This window comes from Ochotona princeps, chromosome 15 (assembly GCF_030435755.1).
Source record: "Ochotona princeps isolate mOchPri1 chromosome 15, mOchPri1.hap1, whole genome shotgun sequence".
Classification (NCBI taxonomy): domain Eukaryota; kingdom Metazoa; phylum Chordata; class Mammalia; order Lagomorpha; family Ochotonidae; genus Ochotona; species Ochotona princeps.
The window spans coordinates 7,348,372-7,372,068 of NC_080846.1; the positions used below are offsets into that span (position 1 = coordinate 7,348,372).

A 23,697-nucleotide genomic window follows, 5' to 3' on the forward strand; every position below is an offset into this window, starting at 1 on the left:
ATCACCTGATTAGATGTAGCTTCCTCTCCTCACATTACAGAGGATATCTGCCCTACACTATCAATCTCAATGTTGACTCTGCCCAAAACACTCTCCAAGAGGCATCCAGAAATTCTGATTGTGCATCTGAGCAATCCTTCAACCCTGGCAAGCCGACACAAAGTTAACTACCACACAGAATGAAGGCCAGCGAGGGGATTGGCAAGACAACAACTTCAATTCAAGGAGGCTCCGGCTTCCCTGGGACCTGACAGGTGTCAGAACAAGCTGAGTGGCCAGGCAGAGAGTACCCTCTCATGACAATTGTGCAAACATAACACCTGCCTCCCAACTCTAAGGCGCTGTGATGGTGTCACCCGTGTCTTGTGGACACGCCTCCCCAGTGGTCCTGCAGGTCCAGGAAGCAGCCCTCCCCAGCCTTTGGCCTTGGCTTTCCTCCTTCACCCTGTGCAAGCTTTGTGCCCAGGAATGGAGCTGCCTTCCTGCCACTGTGATCAAAGACACAACTAGTGCACCTCCAGGAGGAGCTTGGGTCCCCCATGACTCCTGGGCGCCCTCCTACTGGCCAGAAAGCTGCCAATCTTGAGCATTCTGTGACCTTGAGCATGCTAGCAACAAGAGGAAATCAGACCCGTAGTTGGTGAGGCTGCTGTGGTCGGTACATGAAGCAGACATATCCTAACCCATGTTATGATAACCAAAAAAAACTTGCAAATGACAGGGTAGTGGATAGAACAGTATCACCCCTTGGCCAATCCTGCCACCAAAACACCTAGCCTCTAGACCTATAGGCTGGGATCTCATCTGGAATGAGTGTCAAGGAAGGGATCTTGAGATGAGATCATCCCAGTGTTGGGTGGGCCCTAAGTCCAGTGACAGGTTCCTAAAAGACAAAGACATGGGGGGGGAGGGAGTCTGCTTCAAGACATGGACAGGAGCTGGTGTGATACCACCACCAGCCAAGAAACACCAGCCCCTAGGAACCGGACAAGGCCACACATGATCCACTCCCACCCCCCACTAGTCCTCACAAGGAACCCAGCCCCTCCCACACCTTAGTCAAGACTCTGTCTTCTGCAACAAAAAGCTGTGGTTTAAGTCACTCTGGACATGGTTCATCTGTGACAACAGCCCTGGAAACCTACAGGTGCAACCAGGAGATGTCCTAGAAGATGTGGGACCTGAGGTGGGTGTCTGCGGGTAAAATAGGAACTCTTTGGTTCAGAACTAGCAGTCTCCCTGGTCTCCAGCCGGACTGAGCCCCCGCAGACCCTGGTGGGGGTCATGTCATCATGCCCTTGCTCATTGGTCCCCTCCCCAAGGTCCTACCAAGAGTTGACCTCACAGGTCTTCAACCCAAGATGGTGTCACTGTGGGGACTCATCCCAGCATATACACTCCGGGACCCAGGCAGTACTTCCCTTGCCCAAGGGGTTGGATGCAGTGTCTGGGACACCCAGGAGAAAGCAGTGAGCCCTCTGCTGCCCCGGGGTGGGAGGCAGAAGGAGGCAGCGGGTGAGAACAGAGGTGACACCTTGTTAATCATGCAAGCTCATGAACGTCATGCTGCGGGAAGCAGAGAAATATCCTGACTTTTCTGTATTCACCCAGCTGCCTGTGGTGCCAGCTTGGCAGCACGCCAGTGAAGAGCCTGCTCCCCTCTCTTCCCGCTGCTGCTTCGGCAGGTCTCTCGCCACTTGTCACCCTCTGGTCTCACACTCATATCTGTTAACTCTCGAGAAGTTAACAGAGAGCCATCAGTTGTGCCGAGTGTCACCTAGATCATTCCAGGGCAGCTGCGAAGCTTGCCGGGTGAGCCGGCACCAGATGAAGAGTCGCTCCGCTCCAGCGGCTCTGCAAAGTCCCGTGCTCTGTGCTGGAGCTCGGAGGTCAGGGATCGGAAGGTTTGTTGCTTAATCATCACAAAACACTGCCTGGTCAGCACCGCCAGAGAGAGCATCACTGAGGAGCTGGACCAGCCGTTTCTCTGCTTCTGGAAAGATCCTGCCTGAATGTGAATAACAGAGGAAATGAGCCCAATTCTCCTGCCATCATTAGCTGCCTGTGTAAGCACTTTCCACCAGAGCAAAATTGCCTGCATTTCAGAGGTGTCTCGAGAGGAAAGCTTCTTGTCTCTGAGAAGCAAGACTAACATGTTTGAGTGCTTCGTTCATTCACTTGTTCAACAGCAGCACACACCACAGGAGTGTAGCGTGTATGCTCTGTGCCTGAGCCCCGTACTTGCCATGTGTGATCCGGTTTAATCCTAGCAGCTCTTTGCAGGGTGAGGAGAGACATGTCCCACTATAAGTCCCATTTCACAGAGGAGAAAACAGAGGCTTGATCAAGTTCACTAGTCAGCTGATGTCCTGCAGCCAGGAGAAAAATGATTGCATTCTAGAAACCCTGGTTTGTCCTGTCCTTAAAAAAAAAAAAAGATTTACTCATTCAGTTCAAAGACAGTGGACAGAGAAAGAGAACAAGAGGGAAATACACAGAGAATCTGCTAATTGCTGGTCCCCCAAATGGCCGCACCACCCAAGCCAAAACCAGGATCCAGGAACTCCATCTGGATTGTCCACATGTGTGGCAGGGGCTCCTACCTGAGCCACCTGCTGCTGCTTTCCCAGGCGCATTAGGAAGGAGGTGGATCAGGAGTGGAGCAGCCAGGACTCAAACTGGCATTAAATGTGTTGCTGGAGCTGTAAACCACAGCTTAACCCACGCATCACAGCGCCAGTCCCCTCCAGTCTCACTTTCTTCTTGCCCTGAGTGTGAGAACATCACTTTACTTCATTAACAGTCTCTGCTCCTCTAACACATGGACCTGCCTTGTGTTGGCATTGGAGAAAGCAGGTGAGAGGTATGGCAGAGGGTAAGGGCCATGTCAACAATCTGATGTCGCCTTCCCAGCGTTGCAAATTTTTCCCCCTTCAACCGAAACATTAAATTCACGCAATGTTAAAACTCTTTCTCAGCCAACCAAATGGGAATCTGGAGGGTAGGCCAGACACACACACACACACTGTGTTCAGGTTCACATTCCACACCAGGACATACCTTCCTCTCCCTCTGCCACTGCTAGAACTGGGCACTGCCACCAGGGGGCACACAGCCTCAGGGTGTGATAAATCAAGAGGTTCTGCCCAGCTCTTCCTTCAAAGACCAGGGATGCTTGCTCTGAAAGCCCTGCACCTGTTCCCAGCTCCAGTGACCTGCGGCCAGAGGTGGGGCCTGGAGGCTGTCCCGCCCACCTCTACCTCTCTGTGGTCCGGGTCTGGAAGGGTTCCTACACTTTTAGAGTGTTCCCCACCTATATGAAGGCTGTCAAGTTCCAGCTCAATATAACACACCTGGTGCTGATGCCCCCCAAGCAGGTGTAGTGAAGAGAGTACTGCCCTCAGCACGGAGCTGATCATGGTGACGGGCCAGCTCTCACCTCTGGCCCACCAGCATACCCCAGGTCAATGCATGGGGTGGGTTTTGGCCCCTGGAGTAACTCCGGCAGACAGTACGGGCAGCTCAGAGTCCTGTTGCTTCCAAGTGCAGCTATGGCCAGAAGCCTGTGAAGCAAGAAAAGGTACTTTGTGCATACCAGGGAGCCCCTGGAAACAAGAAAAGGACAGTCCCAGGGGAACAGAGGCACCAGGGAAGGGCAGGAGGAGAAACAGGGAGAGGCGCATGTCCATGCCAGGCAGAGAGGGTGCCAGGAGTGTGGCAGAGGCCACTGCGCTGGAGTGAAGCTCCCGTAGCCTGCCTGCCTGGGTACATGACTAGCAGTGGCTGAGTTGCCCTGTGTCTCAGTTTCCACAGTGGCAGAATAATGCTGACATTCTACCCACCCACCCACTCACCCAGTTCTCACAGTCACCACCAGATGGCAGAGCCTATCACAGGCTCAGCATGTCCCATCCGCATTCAGCACAGTGTCCCCTAAGCTCTGGGTGACCTTGGACCTGGGTTCTGGGGAAGGCAGGTTTGCAGTAGGTGATGGAGCCAATGGCAGGCAAGGGACTAAGGGTAAGTCCCGGAAACTTGCAAGGGAGGAATAGAAGCTCAGCACACCTGGTGCACACTGTGGGTGGGGGCAGGGCACAGCCTCAGGGGCCCCTATCGGAGGGCATGGGATGATAAAATGAGGCCATCGGGGCCGGATCTGGACACCCACCCAGGAGCGAGGTAGGGTAGGAGTGGGAGGGATGCTTGCCCCTCCCTGAGCAGCAGGGGCAAAGGTCCTGGGGCAGAACTGGCTGGTTCAGGGGAGGATTTCCTGAGGCCCCACTAGTGGCCAGCTCGGTGGGCATGGGATGTGAAACCCACCCAAAGACAGGAGGCAGACTGTGGTGATATGGTAGGGTTTGGAAGCTCACCCCCCACAGCTGAGCAGAACTCAGCCATAATAAAAGACTGGGGGGTACCCCTCTGACTACACAGCTAGGAGCCCTCTCCTGAGGAAACGGATGATAGGGAAACCTAGGCAAGAAGCATGTATGCAGCCTCTGCATGGAAGCTTCCAGAACTTCATGGACGCTTCCAGATATGCATGAAGGCTTCCAGATATTCATATCATTAGAAGACAAGTGTATTTTGGTAAAACAAAACAAAACAAAAACAACTTTGCAACCTAGTGGTTTTATGAATCGTAGTCTTCTGGGACCTGTCCACCCCTGTCTGGGCTGGTGTGTACCACAGCAGAGGCAAAACATTTCAGGCCGGGGGGGAGGCGAGGCAGAGTTGTTCCCAGGAAGCCTGGGAGTGGATGGGCTCAGCACCTTCTTCTCTTTCAACTTCAGACTTTGGCAATAGATTATCTATACAGTTACCATATTGGGGCCTGGCGCAGAAGCGTAGTGGCTAAAGTCCTTGCCTTGCAATGCCTGGGATCCCGTGTGGGTACTAGTTTGTATCCTGGCTGCCCCGACTGCTCTTCCAGCTCCCTGCTTGTGGACTGGGAAAGCAGTCAAGGATGGCCCAAAGCCTAGGGACCCTGCACCCGCATGAGACCTGGAAGAAGCTCCTGGATCCTGACTTCAAGTTGGCTTAGCACCAGCCATTGTGGCCACTTGGGGAATGAACCAGCAGATGGAACATCCTTCTCTCTGTCTCTCCTTCTCTCTTAAATCTGACTTTGAAATAATAATAATAATAATAACAATACCACTTTGGGGGCTGGCGTTGCCCTGTGACCCCGCATCCCATAGGAACATCTGTGTCCTGGCTGCTCTACTCCAATCCAGCCCCTTGCTAATGAGCCTAGAAGAGCAGTGGAGAGTGGCCCCTGAACCCACTTGGGAGGCCAGGAAGAAACTGCTGGTTCCTGGCTTTGTCCTGGTCCAGCCCCCAGTCGTTGGGGAATTAACCAGATCGCGCACGCGCTCTCTCTTGCAAATAAGCAAAATAAATTTTTTTTAAGTTATAGCTTTTAGAAGAGAATTCTGACAGAAGAGAAAATTCAGCGAAATTCAGGGAGAATGAGGCCCTAACCATGTTTCTGTAGGGGTATGGGCTGGAGAACAGGCAAGGTGCTGGGCCAGGGCCTGGTGTCACCTCCCTCCAGAGAATTAGGTGAGTTGGGGCTGAAGAACAGGCAGCAAGAGGCGTGGCTGAACTTTGCCCTAGCAGCATACCCCTACCCAGTCCTGGTTCAAACTGAGCCATCCCAACGATCTGTACCCTCCTTAGTGGAGCAAGACGCACGCTTTACACACGGAGTGTGGAGAGGGACTGGCGAGGTATATCAGCAGATGCATGGCAAAACCACAAGCCGCACTGAATGAGGGGCCCCCAGCTCCAGGATGTCCACCAGACACTGCACCTCCAGCACCATGCCCACCGCCAGCCTCACAGCTCTCCATCAGCCCAGGAAATAGCCGAAACACGCCAAACACAGAACGTTCTAGAAAAGCCACTCTTGGCCTCCACGGGTGACTTACCGCAGATTGTTCAAGGAGGGCTGGGGTGGCTGTGGAGGGGTTAATTGGCTCAACTTTAAATCCAAGCAATCACACTGTCAGAAGGTCCCAGCGCTTAGCTGCTTTTACAAGGTTGCTGCTGCCCCCTGCTGACAGAACAAGGGCACGGCGGCTGCCCTGCGTGGCCCGCAGCCCTGAACTCAACCTCCACTTTGCATTCCAGGCACACCGTGGGTGCGTCAGTCCCATTTCCTCCGTCCTTTATGGAGATGGTCACGGCCAAGCACTGCATCGCAGAGACGTAAACAACCAAGCCCGCGTGAACAGCAGAAAGACGAGCCGCACAGGTCATTACCACAAGAAGGCAGTGCACCCGGTTCCCCCCGGGGCGCCTTACAAGAAAATGTGAGGCAGACGCCATGGCTGCCTGCTGCACACACCAACCAGTACCAAGGCTGTTGATCAGAGTTGGAGTCTTCCATCTGTCAGACGCGTTCAACGCCCCTTCTGTGCGATGGAGGTGGCAGGGAAGAGGCGGAACCCCCAACCTAGGCAGAGTGAGTCCCCAATCTTGCGATCTCAGGTTCAAAGCTCAGGTGTCTTCCCTGCCTGGAAGACTTTAGGACCATCTGGGGACATTTTTGGTTGTCACAACAAGACGCTAAGCAGGGGCAAGAGATGCCAGCAAGCATCTCAAGCAACTGGAGGGGGTTGGGGGAGAACTGGAAAGTAACCTATTGGAAGTGCCAGGTTCTTGCCCCCCCACACACATTGATTCCTTCAGCTGGGTTGTCTTGACCTTCAGAAACCCTGCTAGGCTGCCCTGTGACAAATGGGGCTCTGAGGAGGCCCATGTGCAGGAAGTTCCTCCTGCCTGTCACGGGGTGATGGCCCAGGGACATGGGCCCCCGCCAGTGCCGAGCGGAGAATACTGAACCATGTCTCAGACGCAGGCTGCACGTCAGGGCTGTGGGGCACCGTTCAAGTAGCCCCTGGGAACTACCTGTCAGCAGCTGCCAGCTCTCCTGTTCCACTCCCTGCCACTCTCCCACAAACGCAGGTTCCCTTGGGAAGCACCAGTACTGACCTGCCCCCACCCTCCTCCAGAGCAGCAGGGCCGGGATCTGCCTCCCTGCGTCTGCATCTGAAAGCCTTTGCGCCTCTCCCAGAACCAGGCCCAAGGAGTCCAGGGCTTGCTGAATGCATGAATGACCAGAGGGGTGAACTCTAAAGAAGTCCATTCATTCATTCCCCTCAAAATATTCACTGAGTCTCTCACGCTGGACACTGTCCTGCAGGCTGGGCGAGCAAGGGACTGGACCCCCATTCTCCATCCTCCTGGCCTTGAGCCCAGCAGCAGGTATGGTAGGCAAGGGTGCGCCCCTGGCACCACCCAGGGGCACAGTGCTCCAACGTGAGCAGGCAGGAAGATTCTGGAAACAGACTGTGCGAGATTGCCCTGGAGCCTGAGAACTTGCCTGTCTAACAGTCCCCACCCCCACCCCCGGTGGAGGGGATTTGCTCTTCGGCCTCAAGGCTCCTCCTGCTCACCCCTTAGGGCAACATCACTGGACCATCTCCACACCAGATCTGTCACCCCTCCCCCCCCAACCTGCTTCCCAGTGCCAGGTAAAGTCTCCAGGAGGGATGGGCTTTGGGCTTCCGCCCCCATTCGCTCTTGGGGCTCCTGGCTGAACTCTGGATTCCGGCTGCCTGTGAATGCAGACCGTGGCACACAGCAGCGATGCCTCAAGCACTTGAGTTCTTGGCATCCACGTGGAAGACCCAGACGGAGTCTCCAACTCCTGGCTTCAGCCTGGCCCAGCCCCAGCCACTGTGGGCATGTGGGGAGTGAGCCAGTGCGTGGGAGTGCTTCCCTTTCCCCCAAAATCAACCCACCAAACTTTAGGACATTTAAATTAATTTAAAAACACTTCATTGAGTGAGTTCTTCCCAAAACTCTAACGGCAGGTCTTCCTGCTGCCCTTCGGCCACGAATGTAGCTCTGGTTGTTTGCCTCACAGCTTACCTGGCAGGACTCATCTCTTATCAGCCTCCCATTTGCTCCCAAGAGTGGCACCTGCCATTCTCCAAATACCCCATACGCTGTGTGCCTATGTCTGTACTTGACACCCACCTGTAAGGAGTTATTCGAATATCCCAACCTGGACCCGGCGCCATTTCCTCTTCCTCACAGCTCACCTCACGAAATCTGCACTAGTCCAGCCGTCATTTCCTGGACCCGGCACCATTTCCTCTTCCTCACAGCTCACCTCACGAAATTCGCACTAGTCCAGCCGTCATTTCCTGGACCTGGCGCCATTTCCTCTTCCTCACAGCTCACCTCACGAAAGTCGCGCTAGTCCAGCCGTCATTTCACCTGAGAATCCCACTCCCAATCTCCCAGCCCCTTCCCAGCTCCACCCACTTACCAATCATTCCTCGTCAATCACCTGCAGGGACCAATCCCCTGGGGCCTGCCCTCAATCCCTCCCAATCCCCCTCCCAACACCTTGCAGGCTCACCTGAGTGACAAAAAGGCCCCCAGGTGCAGCTCTGTCTCTCTCTTCTCCTTCTGGCCTGTCACCCCTTCCTCCCCCTTCCTCCTCACCTTCCTCCTCGCCTTCCCACCACCCTGTCCTGTTCTTGCCCCACTGGAATAAACCTAAGATACCTTGTTGCATCTGGTGTTCTGGGCTCACCGCAAAGAACCAGGTTGTGGGAATTAGTTGCGCATAATAATATTGTAATAATAACATAAAAACTAGACCTTTAACTGTTTTAACTAGCTAACACCACCCCTGTCAGGGGGTCATTTCCCTGTTTCCACTCTGTAAATCCCCACCCATGCTGGAATCCCTTGCCCCATCCCTGTGCACCCATGCAGGGTTGGGAGCACTCCCACAGGTGGCTCAAGTCTGCCTTTCCTGACCAGAGGTGGCACTGCGGAGACAGCTCCCTTGGCCAGCAGAGGTCTGGGCCGGCAGCTGCCATGTCTTACAACACAAGCAAAAATAGACTGCCTGCTCCCCTAGAAAGTTGGGAGCCTGTGACCTTGGGTTCTCCACCCTTGTGCCCATCTGGCCCTGACACACCAACTCTGAGGACCAGGACCCTGCCGTCTCCCCTTCCATGACCCCAGCAGCAGCAAAAGGGGGGGGTCTGGTCCATGGTCGGAACTCACTTTGGGAATGGATATGGAGTGCTGGAAACAGGGAGAGCTGGGTTGACTTCCTGTTCCAGCTGACAACCTCAGCCTCCTCAACTATGAACTTAAAGGCGCCACAGCTTCCACCTCCTGGAGATGTGGCGGCAACCCAGAGAGTACGTGAAGCATGCTGTACCTTCCCAGACTCCCGCCCCCAGGGCTGGGAACTTCCCAGGGGCAAGGTTGGAACCCCAGTGGGGTTGGGGTTGACCACTGTTCAAACTCCCAGCTCTGCCACTTGCCAGCCTCACCACCTTGGGTGTCACGTTTGCCCTTATTTGGTCGTTTAAGGGAAGAAGCGGGTTACTACAGTGAACGATGACCCGGAGGAAGGCTGACCCGCAAGCAGGGTGTCAAAACGTTAGTGTTGGCCACCGCAGCCCACTGTGTTTGAGCTCCTGGCCAGCTTCCTGCACACAGCCTCCTGGCCACACAGCAGCGTCCCTGCACCTGGACACAGGAGGTCTGGATGGAACTCCAGGTTCCCAGCTTCTGCCTACAGGCAAGCACTTGGGCAGTGAACCAGTAGCTAAGAGATCTTAAGTAAGCAAATATATAAATAAATAAGGGGACAGAAGACCAGAGCTTTCTGCTCACTACCCCCTGGGTGAGGGAGACAACTGCACGAACAGCAGGAGGGATGGGTGTCAACCACCAACACCAAGACTGAACCCTGAGGGAAGAGAATTCCAGATCGCCGGCATTGTCTTACCCTGGATTCAGGGCTGGGATAGGCACACACCACTGACCTGGTGGCAGGGCACTTGGGGTGGGCTGTGAGTGCTGGGGTGCTCGGTCGCGAGTACCCACCCAGGCAAGGAGTTGAGGCATCCTCCCCCCACCCCCCGGCTGGGACCCCTGCCGTGCTCCCAGGCCACAGGCAGGACAGACCCGGACCTAGAGGAGGGGGTCACTTGCAGCCCCAGGATGCACCCGCGCACCACAAAGTTTCGGGGTCTCCCCCGCTGGCGCGAGGGCACGTTCTCGTGCTGAGTTTCAAACCGTGTGGGTTTTTAAAGTCACGTTTCTTCTGGGGATACAGGGCCAGGACTGCATGCAGCGGTGCTCCTGAAGCCATGCTCCCCACAACCTGGGACCCGCACAGGACACCCCGAAATCCTGCGCGCACAGGAAGCTTCTAGCTTCTACTGCGCGGGCGCCGCTCCAGACGGAGCCCGGCCCCCCTTTGAGGGCGAACCCATTTCCAGGAGAACAGGGGTGTGTCGCGAGTCCCCATTCCTCTCAAAGATGGGCCGAGCCAGTCTTTGACCAATCAGAAAGCTTCGTTTATTGTCTCGCTGACTACTTGAGGTTGGAGTTGTTTTCCCCGGGAAGCTCCGGAGGAGAGAGGGCGGGAGATGAAGATGATTGACAAAACTTAGAACCATTCGTCAAACAGGAGGAAATGGAAAAGCAGATATAGCTACAAATTGTCTCGCAAAAGGAGCGTGTCAGTCCCGCCCCCTCCTCTCACTGGGTCTCTGAGCCAACGGAGGTGGGACCGTTCTTATCAGCCAATCGAGAATCAGCCATGAGCAGCGGATGGTAACTGGGCCAACGCTTTGGGCGCGTTGCTTTGGACGCCCAGGGGCTGAGTCGCTTTGCTCGCACTTTTCTAGGCCATTTCTGAAGCCTTGAGCTGGGCCCCACCTGGAGCCCTCCTGCATCCCGCACCCCAACCCCAGTGTCCGAGATCTGCCCTCCAGATATCCGCCCAGGCGATCCCGGGCCCCATCTCGCCCCATCCCCACTGCTCTCACAGAGAGCAGCTCCCCCATCTCCCCTTCCCAGGCCTGCCCAGGGCCCCAGCGACTCCAGCAGCCGCCTGCCCCTCCGAGGCCCTCAGGGGTGGTGGTCGGGGGCTGTCACCATGGTGAAGCTGGCCGCCAAATGCATCCTGGCAGGTGAGTGTCCTGTTTCCCCAAGGCGACTTCCCACCGTGGCTGATCACCCCATTGTGTGGTCCCCGCTACCTGGCTGGGTCGGAGTTAGAAGGCGCCTTGCCAAACCCAGGGTGCTGCCTGGGACTCCCCTGCTCGCCGGGCCTTTGCAAAGTCTTCACTTGGGGGGGGGGGGAAGTTCCAGCTCAGGTACCTACGACCCACCCACGTGCAGAGCCTGAAGGCTCAAAGGGAGTGCACAGTTCCACTTGCGGAGGACACAAAGATGGGGGTCACCCGGAACAATCCCAGTCACGTGATTGCTGCCCATTAAAGACTCCCAGAACCAGCAAGCAGGTGGCATCCTCCTCTGCACCCTCGGAAGAACAGGTGCCTGGACTGTACCAACCCTCCCCTCATCCTAACAGGCCCAGCTCCAAAATCCTTTTTTATTTTTCTGTAAGATTTATTTTTATTTGAAAGCCACAGTTACAGAGAGGAGAGACAGAAAGGTCTTCCATCATCTGGTTCACTCCCCAGGTGGCCGCGCTAGCCAAGGCTGTGCCATCCAGGTCTCCCATGAAGGTGGTGGGGATCCTATTGCCATGAGCGTCCAGCACAGCCCTCGGCAGAGCCCATCAGGCATGGCAGGGAACAGGAGGCGTGCTTAGGGACAGGGACAGCCATGTGTGGGCAGAGAGCCTGGCTTTGAGATGCAGCAGAGGATGTGAGAGAGGGAAGTGTGACACTGGAGGGCCAGTTGAGCTTGGGAACAGGGAGGTCACAGGGTGGAGTGGAGCCATGCACAGAGTGACAGGCAGAACTGCTGAGACCCCGTAGCATGGCTGGAGCCTGACTGAGCCAAGGCACCAGGGATGCTGGGAACATCAGGCTGGGGAGGAAAGCCATGAGGGTCAAGGTCACCACAAAGTGTGGGGCGCAGAAGGCTGAGCACAGACTCAGGAGCGTGTCCACACATGGGAGGCCCAGGAAAGCCTGGCCAGCCTTGAGGCAGGCAGGATTCAGGCTGCAGGGGCCTGTCAAGAAGGAGGAGAACTTAAGAATAGACCTTGGACTTGGCAGTTACAGGGTCATGGACAGCCCCCTGGCGTGACCCTCTCTGGTCCTGCTCCGGGATCAGCCCGCTCTTTCCTCACAGCTGCCAGCATTGCTGCCGAAGCTCTCAGTTGCTGCTCCTTGAATTCGCATGTTGTTACTCTGCAAATGTGTTTCTCAGTGGCTTCCCCCGCCCGTGCTCCGTGCCTCCTCAGAGGTGTTGTGCAGGAGCTGGTGCCAGTGCTTGGTAGTCGGGAGAGAGACCTCAGGGACAAACTGGAGCAGATGGGTGGAGACATTCACACACAGGGAGAACCCCCTTTCCTGCGGGACGCAGGTGCAGACACGGAGTCAGGAGGATGGTTGCGGGCAGGGGGTACAGAAGGAAAGCTGTCTCTGCCCAGAGGATGATGCCATCCAGTGGGCCCCACTGCAGAGAGTAGGGCCTGTGGGTAGGGTTACCAGTGCCTGCGGGAGTGCCTCACTTCTCTGACCCTCCATTAGGGATGGCAGAGACCCACTGCGTAGGGAAGTAGGGCTGGGAGGATGTGACTGGGACCCGCTACTTCCCTTGCTTGCAGGAACAGAGACAAAGCAAGACTCTAACACCTTAGGAATTAAAGCAAAATGCCACGAGCCGTCACGTGCTTGGCTTCCAGGGAGAACATTATACAAGTGGGAACAAGCGGAAGCAGAGGTGAAGTGGAAAAGTGGAAGGCAGAGTGCGACAGTGAGGGGATGGCCAGGGCCAGGAGCCTGGAACGCAGTCTCCTTCCTGGGTGGCAGAGAGCCAACTACTAGAGTCGGCTGTCACCTGCTGCCCGCTGGGGTGCATGTCGGCAGGAAGCTGGATCAGAAGTGGAGCAGGTAGGACTAGAGGACCGGCCTGGCAGTCGCTTAGCCACTGCACCAAGTGTTGCCCCCCCACCCCCCAGATTTTGAAAACAAGCCGTTGTCCTGCCCGCACCCTCAGCTCCGGGCCCAAGTGAGGCCCAGGGTGATGTCCATGAAGGCCTGACTCGTGGCCTGGGGAGGGGGGGTCTCAAGTCTGATGAGGATTCAGTCGCCCTCTGCCCTGACTTCCAGGAGACTCAACTGTGGGCAAGACAGCGCTAGCCCAGATCTTCCGCAGCGATGGGGCCCACTTCCAGAAGAACTACACTCTGGTGAGACTACGGGAAAAGCCAAGGTTGGGAGCGGAGCAAGGGTGAATTGGGAGCCACCACAGAATATCCCAAGAAGCCCCACAAGGAATTGCTCACAGGGCCCCTGACCACAGGGTAGGGCAGGGCAGGGGGGCCCTGCCAAACAGGCTGCCAGGTGCACTAGGTGGGCACCAGATACCCAGCTTACTCACTAGGAGCTTCTGCACTATACCAAAAGTAGGTCCTGAATACAAACTCCTGGGCTGGAGAGGAGCCCCCTGCCCCAGAAAATGGGCTGCCCATCACTCTCCCTGTCACACACACACACACCTTTCGGGTTCCCCTCCCATTGCTCATGCCCTCTCGGTGTTCTTGGCAGACAACGGGGGTGGACTTGGTGGTGAAGACGGTGCCAGTTCCTGACACGGGCGACAGTGTGGTGAGTGGTGACCTTGACCTCAGGGAGCTCAGGGCTGCTCTGGGCGGGCCTGGGGGCTCCTTGCCCTAGGAAGGCTGCAGTGGGAGGACTTGTCCTGGCCTTGTTCCTGCAGGAGCACCTGGGAACAGTATCGGGGATGCAGGGAACCTTCAACAGTTAAGCTGTTCTTATTAGTGATATCAGGGTTCAACGGGGGTCCAAGAAACCCTCCAACTGAGTGGCAAAACATGAACTTTAGGCATGCTTGACATGAAAGAAGGCTCTTTAAAAAAATTTGTCGATTCATTAAAAAACAAAACAAGCAAAAAGATTTATTTGAAAAGCAGAGCTTCAGAAAGAAAGGAGAGAGATAGGGAGAGTGAGATCCTCCATTGGCTAGTTCACTCTCCAAATGGCCACAGTGGCCAGGGTTGGGCCCGGCGAAAGCCAGGAGCCAGGAGCTTCAACTGGGCATCCCACATGGGGACAGTGGTCCAAGCACTTGGGGTGTCTTCAGCTGCTTTCCCAGGTGCATTAGCAGGAAACTGGGTTAGAAGTGGAGCAGCCAGGACCCAAGCCTATGCCCTTATGGGATGCCAGTATTGCAGATGGAAATTTAACTGTGCTATGATGCAGGCCTCTTTGACCAGATCTTAAAGAGGTCCATGGCGGGTGCTGGCATTTGGTACAGGATAAGATGCCTCTTGGAATGCCACATCCCATTGCAGAGTGCCTGGGTTTGGCCATGGCATGGTTTCCAATCCAGCTTCCTGCTAGTGCAAGCTCTGGGAGGCAGCAGCTGATGGTCCCAAATAGCCGAGTCCCCTTCCTTACACGTAAGGGCTCTGGATTGAGTTCTGGGCTCCTGGCTTTGTGGGCAGCATTTGCAGAGTGAACTAGGAGATGGAAAATGTCTGTCTCTCTCTGATTGTATCTTTCAAAGAAGTAAAAAAAAAATGATGTATATATAATTACATATTATATATATACATATGTATATAATAAAATAAATCCATGATCAAAAAAGAAGTCCCAGGTGCACCTGATGCGGTGGGAGAAGCTAGGATGGTTGTTCAGGTTCCTGTGCTGGGGTCGGAGCCTGTGGGTGACTTTTGTCCCAGAGGGAGGGGGGCTTCCTGTCCCAGGCTGGGCAAAGTGGGGAACTGGTCAGGAAAGGTCACCCTTAGATCTCCATCCACATTGCACTGTGGACAGCCCAGAACCACCACAGCCTGGCCCACTTTGTACAACTTCCCCAGGCCACCTTTGTGACCTCCTTTAGGTCCAGCATTGTTCTAGGATTTGAAAATCGATTTGATGGACCAAGTGCACATGACCTTTTGGGCAGTCTGCTTAGGCTTCTGTGCCGGCCTGTGGATGGTCAGCTGGTCACTGGTGCTTCTGTACCCAAGGAGGAGACCGGAGGAGGAGGCCCAAGTCGCACTTGGGGGATGCTGGGCTCCTTCCTCCGCCCTTTGCCTTCCTCGCGCCTGGAGGCAGATGGGCCTGTGATGTGTTTGTGTCGTTTCCCAACCAAGACCAGCGGATGGCCCCTGACCTGCTCCAGGCCACTGCACATTGTGGATGCTGTCAAGCACCAACATGTATCTTTCCTGTTCTAGGAACTCTTCATTTTCGACTCTGCCGGCAAGGAGCTGTTTTCTGACATGCTGGACAAGCTGGCAAGTAGCCCGGCCCTCACTCCTGACCGCCATTTCCTCCACCTCCCACCGCTTGTGTACTGACGCCACTGGGGCGAAATTCCTGAAAGGGGCGCTGTCAGACCGGAACCCCACACTGCAAGCCCTGTCCTCCATCCTTCCAGCCTCCTGGGCCGATACTGCTGTGTCCTTCTCTCTTGGGACCTGCTTAGGGGGATCTGAGATGAGGCTTCAACCTTGGCGGAGGGCAGGGTGGGGAGCTGGCACCAGGGCTTCTCAGGTTGAGTGGGGGTGAGCTCCCCAGGGGCTGCTCCAGGCGAGGCCCCTGCTGCTACCCCAGCTTGTCATACCCGCGTGCAGCTCAGTGCACCTTGCCATGTGGCTGCTTTGCAGATCTGGGTCAGTGAGCTGATGAGCCAACTGGAGCGCTGCAGAGCCCTGCCCTGCCTCTCCAAGAAGGTGGTGTTTTCATGGGAACCTCACTGCTGCTTTTTGTTGTCTAAGACGAGGCGTCTGGTGGTGGTGGTAGTGGTGATGCTTAATTTTCCAACTCATTGAGATCTCCTAAACCAAACTATCAGGTGCGTGGTGTGGCACTGGCTGCTACCCAGCCCTGTGGAAGGCAAGGAGTGTGTGAGCGAGTTAGGATCACATGTCGCCCTCCCATCCACTTCCCCACTCCTGCTGACCCCAACTCTGGACCCTCCTACTCTGCCTGCTGCCTGACACCAGTCTCATGTGGGCTCTGCTGGGCACGGCCCAGAATTGAAGGATTCCTGAGTTGCAAGCCCACCAAGGTGTCGCCTGCATGCATGTAGGGGGAAGTCAGTTTGTTCTGTGGTGTGGAGGCCTGAAGGGCTCACAGAAACTGACATGGCCCTGAGGTTGAGGCCAGTGGGAAGGGGGCAGTATCTCCAGTATGTTGTGGGCTAGCCTTGACAAGACCACTGGAGAAACAGAAAAGCATCCTCCTTCATGCCTTGCAGTGTGGATAGGTCTCAATGCCCCCTGTGCAGGGGACACCAGCGTGAGAGTGCCTGTGGCAGGCCGCACTTGAAGCCATCAGCCCCCTGCGAGTGCAGGCCTGATCGCTAGGGATGGCATAGAGCATGCTGGCATGGCATAGAGTAGGGCTGATGCCAACACTGCAAGAGTAGCATAGAGTATCCTCTGTGGTTTTGAAAAGCCAGCTCCCAGGCTCCCAGCAAGGAGAGAAAAAGGATAAACAAACTTACAGAGCAGGAGAGAGGAATAGCTCTCCCAAACGGCAGGTGCATGCGGTGGTTGTGACAACCAGGGGCTCCCCTAGGAGCTCAGGCGCCTCGGCTCCACACGGGGACTGTGCAGCGCCAGCCCCTGCAAAGAAGACATGTTGTACAGGCGGCACAGGGGCACATAGCCCAGGCCTGTAGCTGTTTCCCACTTGCTTCTCTTTTAGAGCTCTCTGGGGCCCCTCCACCCCACAGCCCTGCCCTGGGAGGGCCCGGTTCTCCCCCCAGCCTCAGTGTCCCCTGCGTGTGACTGATCAGTGCCCCCCAACATTGTCTCCCACAGTGGGAGAGCCCCAACGTTCTCTGCCTGGTCTATGACATAACCAATGAGCAGTCCTTCCATAGCTGTAGCCGGTGGCTGGAGAAGGCACGTGCGCAAGCTCCGGGCGGCTCTCTTCCAGGTAAGAGCCCAGCAGCCACCGTCCCTCAGCTGCAGGGCACAGGGGCACACTGCCAGAGTGTCTGCAGGTGCCAGCCTGGGCACTTGGGCTGTGGCCTCTGGTGGCCTTGCTGGTACAGGGGCTCGGCCCTTAGAGGTCACCCGACATCCCCGTAGGATGCCACACGTCCCCATACCTGCAAAATGGGGTGATGCCTACCCAGTGGGGTCACTGGGGGGCACTCACAGAAGAAGGCCAGCCCAGCGAGGATCTCCCCGTCACCCACAGCATGTGGGGTACACTTAGCAGTCACATCTTGTCACCTCTGGAAGCTTTCAATCTATTGTGTTTTTCCTCATCCCTGTGTGAAATCAACAAATTCTCCTTGTCAGAAACCAGGGAGAGCATCTTCCAGGGACAGACTCAGAAATTAACTGTGGCCAATGCAAGCCTGGAACTGAGCTCAGTCACCTGCAGGTCCCTGTCTCGGGGCCTGGGGCTCAGATTAGCATTAGTGACCATGTTACAGTTCACTCCACGAGCCAGGAATTGTCACTAATGCTCACGCACACTTAACCACCTTATGGAGTCGGGAGACACAGGTGCAAGTGACAGCCAGAGATTTAAAAAAAAAAAATAAGATCATGTTGAAATAAAGCCCATCTACAGTCTGTGACCATCCCCCACCTGGGGGACAGCACGAGAGATCCCCACCACTCAAGCCAGGGAGCCTCTCATAAGATGCTTCTCATCCCTCAGAAATTTGTGACACTACTCTGACTTCACCAGCTGTCACTGTCCCCTCCAGACTGCCCCAGCTAAAAGCCTTATGTTCTGGATGTTTCTTGGAGCAGGTGTTTTGGTGGGGAATAAGACGGACCTGGCCAGCAGACGAGCAGTGGATTCGGCCCAGGCCCAAGAGTGGGCGCTGAGCCAAGGCCTAGAATGTTTGGAAACATCGGTGGTAAGTATGCCCACTTGCTTGCTCATGCTGTCACAGGGGCTGGAGCCAGCCTCCTTGTAACCTCATAGGCACCCAGTGCTTCTGCCACCACAGCCGCAGACACTAATCCAGGACTGGCGTTGGCGTCCTTAGCCCAGATTTTGGCTCCGTATAGCTGGAGTTGCTCATGCATTGCAGCAGGCAGATGAGCCAGGCAGCCCTGGGAGGAACCATTCCTCAATCGTGAGCCTCTCATGTTCCAGGAGCACCACCCTCGTGGCTTGCACGGGATCCTGTGAGTTGTGGTGGTGTTGTGGAGCCTTGGTCTGATCGATCCTCATAGTCAAATGCCGTGAACCAGGAGTCAGCCCCACAGGCCCCAGTGTTGAAGAACTAAAATACCCTGCATGGGGGGGGCAAGGTGACAGTGACAGGTGTAGCCAGGGCTGGGGTCTCCAACTTCTCATCCCTGCTTGGCTGTAGCCCACAGGGGGACTCCAGGCTACCACATGCCTCCCCTACCCCCACCTGGAGCGGCACCTTGAACACAGTAGATCAGGATGGGCTGTTGGGCACCCCCAACCTGTGTGTGTGAGCATGGCAGTCCCAACCTCCCCAGGGCCAGGTGCAGTCAGGTGACCTGGGCTGCATGTGCCCATATTCTGCATGAAGTCAGCTCTGCAGGTGCAGCCTAGAAATGACCATCTCAGCAGAACCAGGGGATTCAGGGCTGCCACACCTACCTCTTTGGTCCCCCATATCCCAGAGGTCATCTTCTGCTCAAATTCTACCATACCTGTTGGCACAGATGCCCAGCATCCACATCTGTGCAGGAGCCATGATCATGCGCTGTCCTCCTGTGGCTGGTAGAGAGCCCACTGGGGGACCCAGGGTGTGGCCCTCAGCCTCTCCCTCCTCAGCCCCCTGCCCTGCAAAGTGAGAGTGATAAAACAGAGCCTTCCTTGATGGTAAATGCGAGACCAAGACAGACGACAGTGACACTGAACACTGGGTAGAGACCCTGCTGCATGGGAGTGTTTTAGGAAGCCTGAATGTTCACCCTAGTGATCTCATTCATACTAGTGTTTACTGAATGCTTGTATTCACGGCTGCCAAAGAGTTAAATGTCCCCCTTGCCTGTGGTCCAATTATCACAGATGCTGAATGAACCAAGTTCTAATTCAAGAGCTTTTCCCACAGAGAGGGGTTCCTTTCCGTAGCACCCCTCCGAGCCGAAGGCCCTGAGCAAGGTCTCTGTGTCCCCCATCTGTGAACTTGTCCCCTGAATCTCCACCCCAGGCTTGCGGCCAGAGTTTCCCGGAACTCTGGACAGAACTCAGCTGTTTAAAACCCAGCGCAGCATAGGAACTGCCCCAAACCAGCAGCCTGCGTGGTGAAGGCACCCGGGGGTCAGAGTGGTTGGGGGGAAGCGATGCTGGAGGAGGTTTGCATGCAGTCCCTGCATTCACCGTGCTGGTTGACTTGCCCCACCCCCACCCCCTGAGTTGGTCTAGCAGCAGCACCCCTGGCAGCTGGCTGAAGAAAACTGTGATTAAAAACGAAACAGAACCCAGTGCTGTCTGAGCCGCAGCCAAGGTCTGGCATTATGCCTGGCGCCCCCCCTCCTCCCTCCACTCAGCAGCTGTGGCCTCAGCACCCTGGTGAGCCTTTTCCCTTCCCAGCACCCCCTCGATCTCTTGACATGCTCAGACCAAGATAGTACCTCCACCCCTCTGCACAAAAAGAAAAAAAAAACACTCATTTCTTTAAACACACATTTGCAACAACATTGTTCACCCCCTTGGGGAGTTGGACAAGATTGGGAAGCGACTCCCTCCCAGGCAGCTGGGAGAGAGGGACTGGCACTGGTTGAGGTCCAAGTGGATGCCGGGCATTTTGCACACGTCACCAGGCAGCCACTGCTGGGTCAGATCACAAAGCGACTGAGGAAAGCATCGCTAGTCCCTAATTGCACAAGTAGACACAGAAGCAGGAGCGGACTGAAGCCTGGCCTGCCAGGAACCTTGGACCTGGGGCCGGCAGATGATGCTGAGCATCCCAAGGCTGCTGCCATTGACACCTCATGAACACTGCAGGAAGAGCTCAATTTCCATCTTCCAGGCACACCCTGGGGTGTCTGTTGAAGCTCCCAGGCATTGCATTCCTTACTTCAAACAAAAAAATGTTTGAAAGAGAAACAGTGATCTTCCACCTGCCAGTTCACTTCCCAAATGGCTGCCATGGAGCTAGGTTGATCCAAAGCCAGGAGCTTCTTCCAAGTCTCCCACATGCATGCAGGGGCCGCAGCGATTGAGCCATCCTCTGCTGCTTTCCCAGGCACAGCAGCAGGGAGCTGGATGGGAAGTGGAGCAGCCGGGACTCCAACCAGTGCCCATCTGGGATGGTGCTGCTACACATGGAGATTTAACTTGCGACACTGCAGTATCAGCCCTTGAACTTCCGATTTTGTTGAGTCTTTGGGGACCCTCTGAATCCAATTGGAAATCCAGGCGTGCGTGCTGCGGAGGCCTTGTTTGTTTCCCGGTTGGTAGTAGCCACCCTTCCCATGGGGGAACCCTGCCACTGCTTGACGTCAGTGCTGCCTAGGCCCTAGCGGCTGTGTGGCTCCCAGTGACGTCCCCCTGCAGAGCCCCAGTCTGTGGGTCCGTGGCAGTCATGAGCCCAGCCCACGTGCTTATCCTGGTCGGCCATTTCCCAAGTCTTGGGATTCCCCAGCTGGCAAGTCCAGGTGACTTTATGTGCCCGGGGAGCCTGGTGTCCTCCCACAAACATTGCCTGCAGTGGCTGAGGTGTCTGGGTGCAGGCTTTGCCCTGCGCATGCACAGGTGGGGCAAGTGCGTTCACTTCTGGTCTCTCTCAGACAACAGGAAGTCCTTACATCCCTCGCAATCACAGAAAGCTCTTAACTTGTTTGGATAAACCATCCAGCCCTAGGGGACAAATGTTTTCAAGCTGGATTTGAACGCACGCCTTCTTTGGCAGCCAGGAGAGAAAGGGGAGGGGCAGGTGGGCTGCACCACCTGGGGGTGGGGGTGTTCTGCCGTAGTCAGGCTGGCACTGACCCTGCTCCAGTGGTCAGGACAGGAGTCCCCCTCCGGGCCCCAGGAGAGCCCCTCTCAAGCTGGCCCAGGGCAGCATGTGCTTTCTGATTCTTTTGTTTGTTTATTTGTTTTCATTTTATTTGAAAGGCAGAGAGACTGAAGGAAACACCTGCTCCTTCACCCCCGTAATGTCTGGGTTACAGGTGTCAACCAGGGGTGTGATCACTAGGTCATACGCCCGACACCTGCTTTTGCCTTCCCCCCGCCCACTCCCCAGGTTGTTCTATGGAGGCTAATGTTGTGGCACTGCAAATTAAGCCACTGCTTCCTTATAAGAGTGCCGATTCATGTCCTGGCTGTTCCACTTCTGACTCAGCTCCCTGCCAACGCACCCGGAAAGGCAGCAGATGGTGGTTTAAGTGCTTGGACCCACGCGGGAGACCCAGTTGGAGTCCCTGGTTTCTAGTTTATACCTGGCTCATCCTGGCAATTGTAGCTCTTGGGGGGGCAGTGTGAACCAGCAAATGGAAACTCTCTGTCATTCTGCCTTTCAAATAAATAAACAAATCCTGTAAAATGATGGGTTGGTTCCTTTGAGAAGCAGAGAACTCTTCCACCCTCTGATACCGGGTCTAGATCAGACTGAAAGCAGAACCCAGAAACTCCATTCAGAGACCCAAACACCTGAGCCTCCGATGATGCTTAAAACAACTATACTTTTCTCATTATCATGCAGAAGGACATGGAGAACTCTGATGCCCCCTTCCACTGCCTGGCCCAGCAGTTCCACCGCCTGTACCGGGAGAAGGTGGAGGTTTTCCGGACGCTGGTGTAAGACCCTGAGGTGTGGTGCCGTCCTGAACCCCACCAAGGAGCTCTGGCTCCTCAGAAGTGCAAGAAGCCGGAATCCCCTCCTGCATTCACAGAGCATCCTGACAGCTGTCAATAAAAACAAGCACAACCCGCAGGAAGCAGTGGCTCTTCTCCTTGGCTGGGCCAGTTCCGTGTTGCCCTTGGGCTGCTGTGATGCTGCCTGTTATGCAGCAATCCCAAGAGCCCCACTTGGAACCAGGTGGCTTCCCTGTGTGGTGGCTGGCTCTGTGGTGGGCTAGGTGCACGAGGGCTCCCCAAAGGCGCTTCTGCAGGGAACCCCAAACCCTTAAGACCTGCCGCAGTGCGAGAGCTGGACTTGGAGTGCCTGAGCTGCAGCCGGGGCATCGTCCTGAACTTTTGGACAGGGTTTTGTTGCCTTCTCCTGCCTGCCTAGAGTTCCTCAGAGGTGGCTGCTGTCCCCGACTATACAGTGCCCTCTGCCGGTCAGGCCTGATGGCTGCTGGGGAAGGACCCAGCCTCTCCTTTTGGCTGTCAGGAACCCAGGACAACCGGCCTTGTTTGCACTGAGCTGGACTCTTTGCCATGCTGCCTCCACTGCCAGATTGGTCTTCCTAAAACAATTTTATCATTTCCCTGACCTGATTAAAGCCCTACAGAGCTGCCTGCCTGTTTTTTACATCTGATACCCAAGACCCTCTCGCCTCCATCCCCACACCCCACCAGGGCTCAGGGCTTCCTGCAGCCCCAGGGCTCCTGTGGGTCTCATCAGCCACCCCATCCTCTGACATGCAGAGGGACACCAGCTTGGGGTAGCTTGGCTTTGCCCCAGCCCAAGTGACCATCCTGAAAATGGCTGCTTCCCGTGTCGAACCACCACAGCTCCACATGAGCTCATCACATCACACATGTGATGTTGATCCAGAGACAAGGAAGTCGGTCCGGCTGACGGGGGCAGAGCCCACATGAGGGATTAATCCCAGGAGCCAGCTCCCAGCCGCTGTCTTCACGTCTACCTCCTACGAAGCCAGGCCGGGAGCAGGTGGAGTCAGGTGAAGGCTGGGCTGCCCATCACCGTCACTGTAAGAAGTGAACCGGCAGATGTGCAGGGTAAGTAGACACGCATCGGGCCCCCGCATCCTCTTTTCCCTGGTCCTCCTCCACCGAGCCAATCTGACCACAGGGTTGCTCCACCAATAGCATGCTGTCGAGAAGGCCCACAGGAAACCACCAATGGCGTCCAGAGCTAGTGCCATTCTGGTCACTCTGGAATGGGTTCCTGGGGCCCACAGCTGCAGACAAAGATGACACCAAGTAGATCACTTCCAAAAGAGGACCCGGGAAGTTAAGGCCAAACCCCTTCACTGTGGACGCCCCACCTGCTGTTCCCTGTCTGTGGGAGGTCTCAGTGGTGACCACTCCGTGAATGGAGGAGGGGTTCAGGGTGTGAATTAGAGGGTCCCCGCTGACCCCCAGCACCAAGCCACAGCGATCCCCTGAGGCTAACACTTCCCCCTAGTGGCTAATTGCTGAACTGCAGGTGCCTGCTGCCAAGTGCAGGTGCAGCTAGGGAGGGCATTGATGGGGAAGCTAAGCGTTCATCACAGGGGCCAGGCTTGGTTCCCGCAAGTGGGAGAGGCTAAGAAGAAGCCTGCATCTACAGCATGAATAACAGGGACTGTGTCTGAAAAGATGGCCGGGGTGTCCCCACAGAGGCTCCAGCAGGGACCCTGGCCAAGGAGGCCTACCCCTGCTGAATGGGCACTGGGCAGCCTGGGAAAGGACAGGGGGTTTGAGCTGTGGGCAGTGCTTAGGGAACAAAGGACTGTCCCTCCCTGAGGTGACCCTAGGAAGAGGAGACAGCACCCAAACAGCGAGGTGCCCCAACTCCAGGGACACCGCCGCCAATGGAACAGGCCGGCAAGGGGAG

The 23,697-nt window shown here is 55.9% G+C and overlaps 1 protein-coding gene across 1 annotated transcript; it reads left to right on the top strand.

Annotated features, from left to right (window-relative positions):
- The first annotated feature begins 10,433 nt into the window (after positions 1 to 10,433).
- IFT27 (intraflagellar transport 27) lies at positions 10,434 to 21,900 on the top strand. Its single transcript, XM_004589542.3, has 7 exons — positions 10,434 to 11,024; positions 13,143 to 13,222; positions 13,581 to 13,640; positions 15,242 to 15,301; positions 16,835 to 16,952; positions 17,786 to 17,895; positions 21,673 to 21,900. Exons 1-7 carry the CDS (start codon positions 10,991 to 10,993, stop codon positions 21,769 to 21,771), a joined length of 561 nt encoding a protein of 186 aa, XP_004589599.1. The 5' UTR covers positions 10,434 to 10,990; the 3' UTR covers positions 21,772 to 21,900.
- The last annotated feature ends 1,797 nt before the right edge of the window (positions 21,901 to 23,697 follow it).

Bases quoted from the DNA above. Each gene is read 5' to 3' on its own strand.
- IFT27 (XM_004589542.3), top strand. From the start codon at position 10,991: ATGGTGAAGCTGGCCGCCAAATGCATCCTGGCAG. The intron at 15,302-16,834 runs GCAAGTAGCCCG...TGTCTCCCACAG, and splicing joins CTGACATGCTGGACAAGCTG to TGGGAGAGCCCCAACGTTCT. The intron at 17,896-21,672 runs GTAAGTATGCCC...ATTATCATGCAG, and splicing joins AATGTTTGGAAACATCGGTG to AAGGACATGGAGAACTCTGA.